The sequence below is a fragment of the Coenobita brevimanus genome, chromosome 84, assembly GCF_032717465.1.
Source record: "Coenobita brevimanus isolate Jiangsu-jjx chromosome 84, ASM3271746v2, whole genome shotgun sequence".
NCBI classification, from domain to species: domain Eukaryota; kingdom Metazoa; phylum Arthropoda; class Malacostraca; order Decapoda; family Coenobitidae; genus Coenobita; species Coenobita brevimanus.
In genome coordinates this window covers 48,935,482-48,948,301 of record NC_137037.1, presented here as the reverse complement: position 1 = coordinate 48,948,301, position 12,820 = coordinate 48,935,482, and the positions used below count along the sequence as shown (strand labels likewise).

At 39.4% G+C, this 12,820-nt stretch overlaps 2 protein-coding genes across 3 annotated transcripts in view; one reads left to right on the top strand and one right to left on the bottom strand.

The window, feature by feature from the left end:
- Positions 1 to 3,254: 3,254 nt before the first annotated feature.
- Positions 3,255 to 4,233, bottom strand: LOC145410173 (uncharacterized). Its single transcript, XM_080280372.1, has one exon. It carries the CDS (start codon positions 4,179 to 4,181, stop codon positions 3,255 to 3,257), a length of 927 nt encoding a protein of 308 aa, XP_080136498.1. The 5' UTR covers positions 4,182 to 4,233.
- A 452-nt stretch (positions 4,234 to 4,685) lies between these two features.
- The window catches only part of Snx6 (sorting nexin 6), a 32,211-nt gene continuing 24,076 nt past the window's right edge, over positions 4,686 to 12,820 (top strand). For both annotated transcript variants that reach the window (XM_080280265.1, XM_080280264.1), the window contains exons 1-3: positions 4,686 to 4,701; positions 4,804 to 4,848; positions 7,582 to 7,686. In XM_080280265.1, coding sequence (XP_080136391.1) covers positions 4,696 to 4,701; positions 4,804 to 4,848; positions 7,582 to 7,686 — 156 coding nt within the window. In that variant the 5' untranslated portion in view covers positions 4,686 to 4,695. The remainder of the gene's footprint in view (positions 4,702 to 4,803; positions 4,849 to 7,581; positions 7,687 to 12,820) is intronic.

Sequence of the window (12,820 nt, the reverse complement as noted above, 5' to 3'; positions counted from 1 at the left end):
ACACCCCGCTAATACCAATACACTGGTCCTGTATGAGACAGCCTTAGCATGTATACAATATGGGCAGTGGGTGTTGGTGCCAAAATGGTGGCATGTGGAGATGGAGTACTACTGGGCCTTGGGAATATGCCTTGGGGATAGGCCCTGAAGCCTTTGCCCAGAGTCGAACACATAAAAAACAACAAATATTGTTATATCTCTTGTATGCATTCCTTTAGGTCATTTACTACATTCATACTGTGTATTTCACATTAGAAGGAAGATAAAGATGAAGACATGGTAATTTATTTGCCAGCCACGAGCTATGAGTTAAAATTTTTTCAAGAGTACATTTTTCTCTTTTTTGTGTCTGTCTATCTATCTATCTGTCTGTCTGTTACCAGACACTTTAATCCGGTAAGGGGTGTCCACAAACAAATCGCCTCCATGTCACCATCCCCCAGTTCCCCTCCATTTCACCGCCCTGCTTCCGGCTCACACACCACCCTCTCATATACCTCACCACTCCATCCCTCCATCTCATCCTTGGCCTCTCCCTCTCTCTCCCCCCTTATACCTCACTTACATACACATTCCTTGTTATTCTCCAGCTCCCCATCCTCTCCACATGACCAAACCACCTCAGTGTATTTTTCCTAATGCTTTCTATGACATCCACATCCACACCACAATGCTCCTTCACTTCCTCATTTGTCAGTCTGTCTCTCCATGTAACTCGACATGCTCCTCTCAAAAAACTCATATCCACTGCTCTCATCCTTGACTTGTGTCCTTCCAGCAAGGTCCAAGCTTGTCTTCCATATGTTAGAGTTGGTATCACAATACTGTACTGTCATGCTTATTTCCCTGCTTCTTATTACTGCTTTCAAATAACCAGCAACCATTCTTCCTTGTTGTACCCTTTCAAGCATTTCACCCTCCAAACTTCCATCCTTACCCATCACATTACCAAAGTACTTAAATGCACTCACATTTTCCACTTCCTCATTTCTCTACTGTGTACTGTATTTAAATTTTTTCTGAATGTAAATTATTGAAAGTATTTACATGAAGACATAATACCTTATTTACCAGCCCCATGAGCTATGAGTTGAACTTTTGTCAAGAGTATGTATTTACCAACCACATGAGCTATGAGTTGAACTTTTGTCAAGAGTATGTTTTTCTCTTAATTTGTACTATACTGTGTGTAATTTTTTTCTCTGTAAATTGTTGCAAGTCTTTACAAATTTCAGTACTGAAGGGAACTTTTATATGGTATATTGGATTCATACAGTGTACTGTACAGTATTATTAAAAAGTAATTTGTGCATCACAAGAAATTAGGAGAAGAAAGTACTGTGTAGAACAACTTGAAAGCAGTAATGATATTTGCAACAGTTAAATTTTTTCATTAGAAATGCCGTTAATTCATATGTATTGGTAATAAGTGCTCTGTTTCTATGACCAAGGCCTAACATACAAGCAGAATGACTGCAGAATCCATAAGCAGCAAAGACAATCTGTTGTGGAAATTGAGCCCTAATGGGTGCTTGCAACTAAGGCTCCTTGTGGTTCTTAGTCATTTAGTATTAATTTTTTTTTATACAGTACTTTGCTATGACTACTGTGTGCTTTGATAGTCAAGGTATTTATTAACTGCAGTATTGCTTATAATGTATGAAAATCATATAGCTACTTGTTGATCAAATTATTTAGATAGATTAATATATATTGTTACACAATCACTGAATCATATAAAAGAATGTGAATTAAACCAATTTGACAAACACTGTTCAGTGTTTTTAACCTTACTGGACTCAGTCATCATGCATTTACATCATAAAAAGTTTAGTTCATTTGACACTAGGTGTATACTGTTAGTGTGGCCATTTCACCAGTCTTGGATTACCGGTAGTTATCAGCATAGGCTAGGTTGAATTAGACAAGGTTTAATCACAGTACCGGTAATTAAATAATGACTTGAAAAAGACCTTTTGTCCAGCAGAGTGTATCCTACCTATCTACCTACTGCCAGACGCCATAATCCCGTAAGGGGTGGCCATTTGACTTTGAGTTAGTTGTTTTACTGGGAGGGGCACTAACCCTCCACCAACCCACTTGTTGACACGTAGGGAGCACGTATGGTTTGGTTATATGGTTACCACCCAGCGTTGTAAATGGTTTCCTGGCTTACAGGAAACCATTTGGCTTGTCACTCAATGTAAAGCCACCTGTAAAGGAAAGAAAAGCATTAAGAAGTGACAGGAATGATGGGAGAAATAGGAAGAGAGGAGGGCAGGCACAGAAAAAGAATGATAAAGGCTAAGGAAGGAGTAGAGTGTATCAAGGTAAAAATTAATACAGCATATACCTAATGACTGCTCGTAGAACTTGGCGTGAATAAAAAATAGTAGGCTATTGATAAATAATACTTACCGTACCGTGGCTGTTGGTCCATGGAAATTACTAGATTCCATAAAGCATTTAAATGTATGGTATCTGCCGTTAGTACAGTAGGTCACTCACAGCTCTTTTTCACCGGCACTGAAAACCTGTACCGGATAGCTAGTTGAAGTGATTGAAATTTGTTCCTGCTGATAAACTAACTGTATTTTGTGTACCAGTAAATGCTGTAGACTTTTTTTTTTTTTTTTTTTTTTTTTTTTTTTTTACCAGTACATCATTTTGCCCCCCCCTTCTCTCTCTCAACACTCGCTAAGGTTTCATAACAATATAAAGCAAAAGTGAGTTGTTGAAAATCAAAAATCTTTCATCTTGTGTAATTTACTCAACTTATGTATTGATTCTTTTTATGATGGACCAGATACAGTATCTCTCTACACTGTAAGTCTAGTGTCAACCATGTTTTGCTTTCCCAATTACAAGAACCCCAAATTCTCTTAATCCCTTCATCTAACTCTCCTTAAATAAACAGAATCAATTATATACAGTATCTCCTCAGAGTTTATGTAGCTACTTTGCTAATTACAAAAAAGATTAGCAAATAACAGGTTACACTGGACTGTAAAAGATCAAAGGTACATAACTATACAGATTATCAAGCTGGTACCGGTAACTGATACATTCCAGCATCTCACTAAAATATAATATTATCTGTACCATTACTCTTATTCATATAATACAGTAGTTGCATTTTATGTACTTCTATATAGGACACTGTTCAATCGCAGCTTTGTACTAGTTGCATTTTATGTACTTCTATATAGGACACTGTTCAATCGCAGCTTTGTACTGTCTGTCTGTATTTCAGGTCAGCCAGTCCCACCATTAACACCACTCTGCTTATATGACAAAATGCTTTTGTTCCCAAATATTTTTATTTTCTTTTTTGCAGAATTTAAAGGGAATTCATTAGGTCTCTTAACAGATCTATTAACCAAAGGTAACTTTTCATTATCAAGACATTTTACTGATGTAGATGGCAGAGTATCACACTTGTCAGCTGTGATACCAAACTTGGCAGGCTTTTGCACTGATTCATTTACAGCAAATAGACCTAGTTCATCTGGGATTTTGTAGGCATCAGCAGGGATTAATGAGCCAAACTCTTCATAGTTTGATTCAGACTCTGATGACTTTGCCTGCTTACTGTTTGCATTATCATTTACTGGACCAATGGGTACATTAGTTCTCTTGCTATTCTGAAGTTCCTGCAGTTCTGGTCTCAACTGGGAGAGGAGTTTTCCTACATTTGGGCTGACTTTCTTCTTGGCTGGGTTGATCACGGAAGGGTCCTGCTTGTACCTGGTAAGGGCTGCAATAATTTTCCGACGGTCCTGTAACTTCTCCCTCGTCTCCTCTACAGACTCAAGTTCAGGTGCATAACACACGTGGAACACCCCGCCATAAAAAGACTTCCCATCCAGCTGCTTCTTGGCAAATCTGGCACTCTTGATAGCTTGATACTTCACCAGATAAACCTCCGAAAATTCGCCATGGGGGTAGTCTGCCAGCAGTTTCATAAAATCAATTTGTCCATATTTCTGACATAAAATGTCTAACTCTCGTGCAATGTTGACAGCTGGTACTCCACTGATGATAATGTACTTTGATTCATCATTCACCGTGTACACCTTAACAGCTGTCAATTTTCTGCCTTGTCTGTACTTGGCCCTATTGAGGCAAAACTCCATTTGGTCATGGTGGGGCAACTTCTTGACACTTATATCAGATTCCATATTGCTATTTAATCTTCGCCTTAGTTTTGAGGGCTTGCAGTAAGTCAGCACGATAACAACATATTCTGGTTATTTCTATCAGGAATAACTCATAAACCAAAACCTTTCGCTTCTCCTTCTTCCCTCTTCCACCTTTTGTTTACGTTGTTATTTTTACAGCGGATGTGCATTACGGCTATTTTAAATGAGAATAAGTCGTTTTGTTTCAACTGTCAAAATTTATTCACTGTGTCCTTTACATTTAACATATCAAAAGACATATACAACATTAGTTATCTACAGTCATGATACAGTTTGACTGTGAAAATAATAGGCGACAGTTTGTTTACTCCATGTGATCCCCTGTCGGCGGATCACCTGACGACCAATACAAGGATCTAATACTATAAGGTCGGCGACGTTATATTATTCAAGCTTTTATAGACCCCAACAGCGACCCTCACTCCCGGCTGACCCTCCTCTCCACTTGACACTTGAGCCCCACCAGTTGCGTCATTTATCGCGTTTTGCAGCCATGATGGTAGGCGTTGCTCTGTTTATTGCCGCACTAATTGCTGTTTTTGCTTGATATTACTTGCTTTCTCGAGCTTGATTGTTCGTGCTAAAAGTAGTTGTGTTGCAGGACGGGATGGAAGAGGTGCTGCACGCGGAGACCAACGGCACGAAGGTGAGCTGGGTGGCAGGGGGTGGTGCTTGCCGCTGTTGTTATCTATTTTCTCGTGTGTTTTAGTGAAGTTTGTAAATGTGACCCTGTTTTATATTAAGCAGCCTTGGGTAAGTATAGGTAATAGTTATATTTTCTCTGACTGCATACTTATTGTGGCTTTGGTTTGGTTACATCCTGTACGGTAGAATGACAAGCCTACAGCAAGGCTGTTAATTTAGAAAGTCGCAAAAGGAGAGGAAGTATAGTCAAATTACTAATACCAGCTTTTCTGGTGAGTGATACTCAGGGGTTTTCTGGTGTATTAGGGGATGTGTGGTTAAAAAATTTGCTGTGTAGCATATTGTTGAGAAAATGTAAGGATTCTGCCATAGATATTAATGGCACAAATCATGAATCGCGACATACGTAACTGGATGAACAGGGAAGGATTGTAATTGCTTCTTTACCAAACGGGCGCAGCCTTTCCATATTTTTTATTGCAGTGAGTCTTTTACAAGTTACTTGTTATTCCTGGACTACCACAGCTGATGGGGCTATTTATAAACTTACCTCTGAAAGCTGTAAATGAGGATTTAGAATGCTTAAATATTCCACCGATGTCTGCCAGTAGCCGGCCATATTTAATGTTCCTAACGTGCATTTTTAAATTTGAAAGCTGGATGTCAGACTCAAGTAAGGTTAGGTTGGATTAGGTTTAGTTTGGTAAGCTTAGGTATGATTAAATCATTAAGATTCCGATTGCTTTGACATGGAACACTGATGCATTTAGTTAGAGCGATGGTTGGTCAGTAATGTGGCCAGTTGGAGTGATCATCAGTAGACGTGGCTGTGGGTGACTGCTGCTTCTTTAAATTCCACGCAGTAGGTATATTTTGTCTTTCTCCAATCACATCTTGCAGTCACAAAGGAACAGTTACCCATCTGTAGTGCTTATGTAGGAAAATTACTTAACGGGGACTGGGTACCTTGAGATCATGAGTTTGTTTTAAAATAAATGGAATTGCCATACCCATTTGGTAAAGAATTACCAGATTTTATGTACAGTCTAAAGATACTGTATATGGTATGGAAGAGGCAACTCAACATATGCTGTTTCAGCGTTGGTAGTAAAATATATATATACCCTTTTCAGTAGTGGTTGCTATCATATATGTTAATCAGTTTTTGAGTAAGTGGTTAATATCATTCATTGTTGTAGTACAGTGAATGTATGTTGCAATGATGGCTATTTAGGATGCTGATGAGGGATGCTTTCACAGTAGCCTGATTATAGGCTACGGATTTTTCTCACATCCCTTCCCATCACCCACATTGAGGATGTGGACTGTAGAAAGGAACATCAACCTTCAGACCACTGGAATCAGGCTTAGATGAGCCTGAGGCCACAATGGCATTATTATTTAGTACTGTATAAACAATATTTTTTGAGACAGAGCTGTGAATGATGTCAGAGCACAAGTGAGAGAAACTGGAATATAGCGAAGGATGTTAAATCACCAGTTGAAATTTGGTGTGGATGCTTTTGCCAGTAAGGTAGAGATTGGTGAGTTAATGGAAGTGTGGCCGATTATCATTCAGCACCAAGATGTGGTAGCTCTTCTTCTGTACTGTATTTCTTTTTTTTCTTTTCTTTCTTCATTTATTTTATTTTCATATTTCTGATTCCAGCCTATCCCATTTATATAGCAAATGGCCCAAATGGGGAATAGTTTATGATGATGATAGTGTGTGTAATGGACTAGAAACTGTTGTAATCCCATAATGTCATAGCCATATCATACCAGTGTAGAAAAATTACTTGGCAGTTTGAAATTAATGCCGCCCATAATTACCATAACACTTTGATTACCGTACAAGGATTTGAAATCTATGTAAACTTTTGATATAGGGATATTTCAATTAGCTACCATAAGTTTTAGGAGTACATATAGTCCACTCATAACCACCAGGAGAATGATAATTAGGGCACCAATACACAACTTATAAATAAGGGTCTAAGCAACCATAGTTTGATGTACATTGACAGTGTGAGAATGGTCATCTTGCTTCCTTTTCTTAAAGGAAGGTAAGCATATTGCATGAATTTCTGTTATATGGTGGCTACTACTGGTAATAGATACAACCATATTTGGTTTAGGTAAGTGTGAAAATTGAAGTACAGTATTTTTGAATGTAATGTTTTTTCTTTGGACTGAACAGGGAGGCTGCAATGGATCGTGCAGCATGGAGAGCCGCCATTAGGTGACCAAGGCCGACGCATGCAAGCATGTTGGAGCCTTTAAAAACTAAACAAAAGGAAACGAGTTTATTTATATATCCCCTTTTTTACAGTTGGGATGACTTTATGGAATCTCACTACATTAGTATTGTGAACTGTGTCGCCACAGTGCTTGAGTTCATTGTGATTAATTTTTGTAGATCAACAATGTGCTGGATAAAAGAGTGCCATCATGCAGTGATACCAATATTACTGGACAGCTTCACTGCCTGAGTATACAAACATCCATCATTGCTTTCCTTATCCCCCAAAGAGAGGATGATGAGTTGCAGACAAAGGACAACGTAACCTGCAGACCATCAAGTGGGAGATTAAACACATCGCTCAAACCCAGCATGGGAAAAGAAATTGAGATGACGGTGGTGGTGATGATGATGATGATGATGATGATGATGATTGATGATGATGATGATTGATAATGATGATGATGGTGGTGGTGGTGCTTTAAATTTCAGAGTGGGAGATCTGACACGGTGGACCTGAATGACAATTCACTCCAGGTTGACATATCTGATGCCTTAAGCGAGAGGGAGAAGGTCAAGTTTACCGTCCATACCAAAGTAAGTACCTGGCTGGTATTGGTTTGACATTTTCAGTTCAGTTTATACGAAATATATACCGGTATATATATATAGATAGATAGATAGATATAGTTCATCACAGCTAAAGGTCCTCCCAGACTTGAATAAAATTGCCTGGTTGTAGTGTTAGCTAATAAAATGAGAAACTTCTTTAGAATAAAGAAAGTAATCTGCTCAGTATGGATTTTTTTTTTTTTTTTTTCATGCTACCAGACTTTATTAGTTTAGAAAAAAAAAACTAGCAGAGAAGAGGTTGTGAAAGTTGAATCCTGTCCCCCAGTTTGAAGTCTGTCCTGAGGTGAATATTTGTTTTTTTATGCTACCAGACTTTATTAGTTTAGAAAAGTCCCCTAGCAGAGAAAAGGTTGTGAAAGTTGTATCCTATACCCCAGTTTGAAGTCTGTCCTGAGGTGAATAAAATAATGTGATTTTGATAGCAAGAATAGAATACTGTATAATAAAGCTACACCATCAGAATGAGGCAGTTTACTACAAATGGCAAGATAAGTTTCTGGAGACCTTTTATTGTAAATCCTCATAAGTGTTCCCTTTTTAATTTTTATTTTATTTTTTTATTTTATTTTATTTTTTTTTTGTTTTTTAGTCCACAATGGGTGCCTGGAGAGGGGCACCTTCATGAGGTGGCACTGATATAACTGGGTAGTAGAGCTGCCTTCATGGATTTGGAGAAAGCATATGGCAGGGTGGATAGACAAGGTGTGTGGAAAGTATTAAGAATTTATGGAGTAAATGGGAAGTTGTTGGATTCCGTGAAGTGTATGTGTGAGGGGGGCTAAGGCTGCAGTGTGTGTGGATAGTGAATTGAGTAAATTTTTCTATTTGAATTTTCCTTCTTTCCTCTTCCTTCTGTCTGGGGGTGACTTTACACTCCCTCTTGTGTCATTCTTTCCTTCATTCTTTCCTCTTCCTTCTGCCTATGGGTGACCCTACACTGAGTGACAAGCCAAATGATTTCCTGTACACCAGGAAACCATTTACTACACTGGGTGGTAAACATATAAACAAATTGTGGCACCTGGTGGTTTAGTGGGTATTTAAGGTGCTCCAGTCGGATTGAGCCTGTATAGGTTTATATCCAAGGGGTGGTTGGGGTTTATTGCTCATGTTATGCCACTCAGGGATAAATGAGGGTGGTCACTCTCATCTTAAATGTCAGGACTAACTTGCCTAACCCTGGGCTCCTTCACTCCACATGGGATGGATGGATTGAAACAGGGATGTGTCATGTCCCCATGGTTGTTCAGTTTGTATATGGATGGGGTTATAAAAGAGGTACAAAGTAGGGAAGTGGATGATAGAGTGACCCTACTGAGAGAGGGCAGTGTTTGGAAACTCCTTATACTGTTGTTTGCAGATGATGCTGTATTGTTAAGTGAAGACAAAGGGGAGCTGCAAATCTTGGTGAATAAGTTTGGGAGAGTGTTTAAGAAACGGAATCTAAAGGTGAATGTAGGGAAGAGTAAAGTTATGGTCTTCGAGAGAAATGAAACCGCTGAATGTACAGTGAGGCTGGATGAGGAGGAAATGGAAAATGCAAGTGCATTTAAGTACTTGGGTAGTATGATGAAAAAAGATGGAAGTTTAGTGGGTGAAGTGCTTGAAAGGGTACAACAGGGAAGAAAGGTTGCTGATTCTTTGAAAGCAGTGCTAAGGAACAGGGAAGTGAGCATGGAAGTAAAAAAGTTGCTGTATGACAGTATTGTGATACCAACCCTAATATATGGAAGTGAAGCTTGGACCTTGTTGGAAGGACAGAAGTCAAGAGTGAGAGCAGTGGAAATGAGTTATTTGAGTGGAGTATGTAGAGTTACATGGAAAGACAGACTGACAAATGAGAAAGTGAAGGAGCATTGTGGTGTGGATGTGAATGAAAGCATTAGGAGTAATACATTGAGGTGGTTTGGTAATGTGGAGAGGATGGAGAGCAAGAGACTAATGAGGATAGTGTATGCATGTGAGGTGGTGGGGAAGAGAGGGAGGAGGGAGGCCGAGGATGAGATGGAGGAATGGAGGGGAGAGGTACAGTATATGAGAGGGGGGGGGGGTGAGCTGGGAGCAGGGTAGTGAAATGGCATTGGACAGGGCAACATGGAGGTGTCTTGTTTGTGACCACCCCTTACAGGATTGAGGCATCTGGCAATAGATAGATAGATAGACAGATAGTATTCTATATCCTTAAAACTGTTCCCGACACTTTGTAATTGATGTTGTAAGTCATTGCAGCATTCTCAGTTTTTTTATTGTATGAGATATGAAAGGTAATTAACGCAGGCTGTTAAGACTTACTCTGCTGAATAAAGTTGTCTGGTGTTTGGTGGGATAGGAGAGCTACTAGAGTTTTTCTAACTATGAGAGGGTTAATAGTGACAGTAGTACCACTTTCAGGCTCATATACTATCCCTCAGCTCATTAAAATCATGTGATGTTAGCTAGAATAAAGTACAAGAGAAGATGTGATCTTAAGAGGTTTACTGTATGTCCTGGATTGTGTCAGATTAGGCATCAGTTGTCATGTATTATGTTAGATACTGATACCTGTTGTTATCTTATGCCAGATTTAGATGTGTAGGCCTAGTATTATGTTCTGTAGGTATGTAGTGTTAGTTGTGGTGGTGATTGTGTTGTGTGATGATACTGTTGATAGTTGTGTAGTGTCAATGAACCAGTAGTTTCATAGTGTAATACCCTTTGCTAATTGTCTGATAAAGTTAAGTGTTATATGTGCTAGTAGTTTTGCAGCATCATATACTGGTGGTCATGTAATGTCAAATATGTCCTGTATTTTTGTCAGTTATTTAGTGTTAGGTATGTTTAGTGTCAGCTGTGAATGGTGTGGCAGAGAGAGAGAAAAAGAGAGGCAGGTCTGTTTAACAGAAAATGGAGTTCATTTGGTCCACAGTCCATCACTCTCCTCCCTCTTCCCCCCTCCCATCTCACTTCCTGGCTTACACTGGCTTCCCTGTTCTCCCCTTCCCACCCTTTATGTTCCCTCCTCACCATTTCCTTTCTCCTTCCCTCCCATTATATTCTCTTTCCTCTCCTTTCTTCCATTTCACCACTCTCTTTTCCTTTCCTCCCATCCCTTCTCCCTCTCTTCCTCTCCCTATTCTTCTTCTTTACTCATATTTGGCTTCTGACATTTCCTTCTATCCCCCCCCTTCCCCTCACTCCTCTCCCTTGTCACCCTCCCTCCACACCTCTCCCCTTCCACTTCCTTCTGCTTCTTACCCTCATAACTTTTGCTCCCTTCCTCTTCTTCCCTCCCCTCCTGTTACCTCTCTTCTTCCTTCCCCTCCTCTTCCCCCCCCCCTCCTCTTCCCCCTTCCTTCTCTCCTTGGTCACCTTCCCTCCCCTCCACTTCCCTCTCACCTCATGCCACCTTCTCTTCCTTCTTCTTTTTCATGCCTCACATCTCCATTTTCTCTCCATTAATCTCGTCCTCCCTCTTCTGTACTCCCTCATTTATCCCCACCAGCTTCAAAGTTCCCTCCAACAATCACCATCTCTTCAACCATTTCTCTGTTAGCTACCTTATTTCTGCTTTTTTCAGCCTCATCTCAAGCAGTCCTCTGTCCCTCTCTTCCCATTCATTTCTTTTACCCCATTTTTATTCTCTGCGGCTTCCATAATCTCCATTACCCACTCTAATTTTACTTTCCTTTCTCTGATACTCTATTTCCTCTTTTTTACATCTGTCTGACTTTGCTCATTTTTCTCTCCCTCCCTCCCCCATCCCCCCTCTGCTATCTTCCTCTCCGTCCTTCTCACTTATTATCATTCAAGGACACTACCACCATGCACCACAATAACTAAACTCATACCCACCATTCCTTTTGCCTGCAGACATTTTAGCATGCTTTCATCCAGGAAGGTGCATTTATTGTATTTATAAGTTATTTTTGTCTATACTTGCATAGAGAGAGAAAATAAGACTGGTATGCTTGTCATACCATATGTAAATATTTTTTTTCCGTGTATGTATACATAAAAAGCCAAAAGCAGTAAAGAAAGTTCACCTTTATGTGTTGCTTTTGTTTTTTCTTCTTTGCTATTAAGTCCAGAGTAATTTTGCAGATACAGTACTTTGTCAAAGTTCCATCACTACCAGTAAAGACAATTTGCTACTCTTCCCCAGTCTGCACCACCAAATATGAGCAATGGAAATAGCTGCAGTAGTCTGGAACACATTACCAACATGTAACAAGGACTTAGTATAGTACTGAATGTATGATGCCAGTATCAACAAGGAGATAAAAACATGAACTTCTCAGGTGCTTGGAGAAAGTATACATTAACTGGAAGTACAGCAGCTCTTCATCATTCAAGGTCATGTTGAAAAACAGATGTGTAACACTCTGGCAATAAGCACATTTATGGATCATGTGCTTCTATAGTGATTTTTCTTTCACACTTACTGTATCAAGAGATGGATAAATAGATAGGTAGGTAGTTTAGCAAGACAGTATTTATCTGTAAATTTATTTTACTTTCCCACTCACTACATATATATAAATAGATAGATAGATAGATGTACTGTTTAGCAGCACACTATTTATTAGCTTGTATGTGGTTAGGGACTGGTAATTGGTATGAAATGGAAGTGTGTGTTCATTATCTTGTCCCTCCCTGCTTCTTGCCAGTGCTGCCACCAGCTTGTATTAGACAGTTGCTTATATTTTCTGCTCATAATGCTTTTGTGGAAATTGCGATTAAGCTGGGATAACATAGTATAGCTTCAGTTTGTTTTGTTTGTAGTGACTTAGGTCCTGGAGAGGAATTCCTTCATATGATAACACTGAGATAACCAGGCAGCTCCATTATCCAATTATACCAATGTTCCTCAGCTTCCTTCTTATCCATCAAAAGGAAGACGGTGGACTGCAAAGAGACAGTTTCAGTCAGCAGTTCATTGGGATCACATTCAAATGAGCATGAGGTAACAACAGTAACATTGTTCAGACTGAATCCAAGTGCACATCTAATATGCTGTAGTGTAACTAGCAAACTTGGATTTGCAACATTATGATGTAGCCACAGCTGTTGTGCAGCTGTGTAGAGCAATTATGGTGCAATACGGTATACTGCCTCTTAT

Coding starts and splice junctions, on each gene's coding strand:
- LOC145410173 (XM_080280372.1), bottom strand. CDS start 4,181: ATGGAATCTGATATAAGTGTCAAGAAGTTGCCCCACCATGACCAAATG.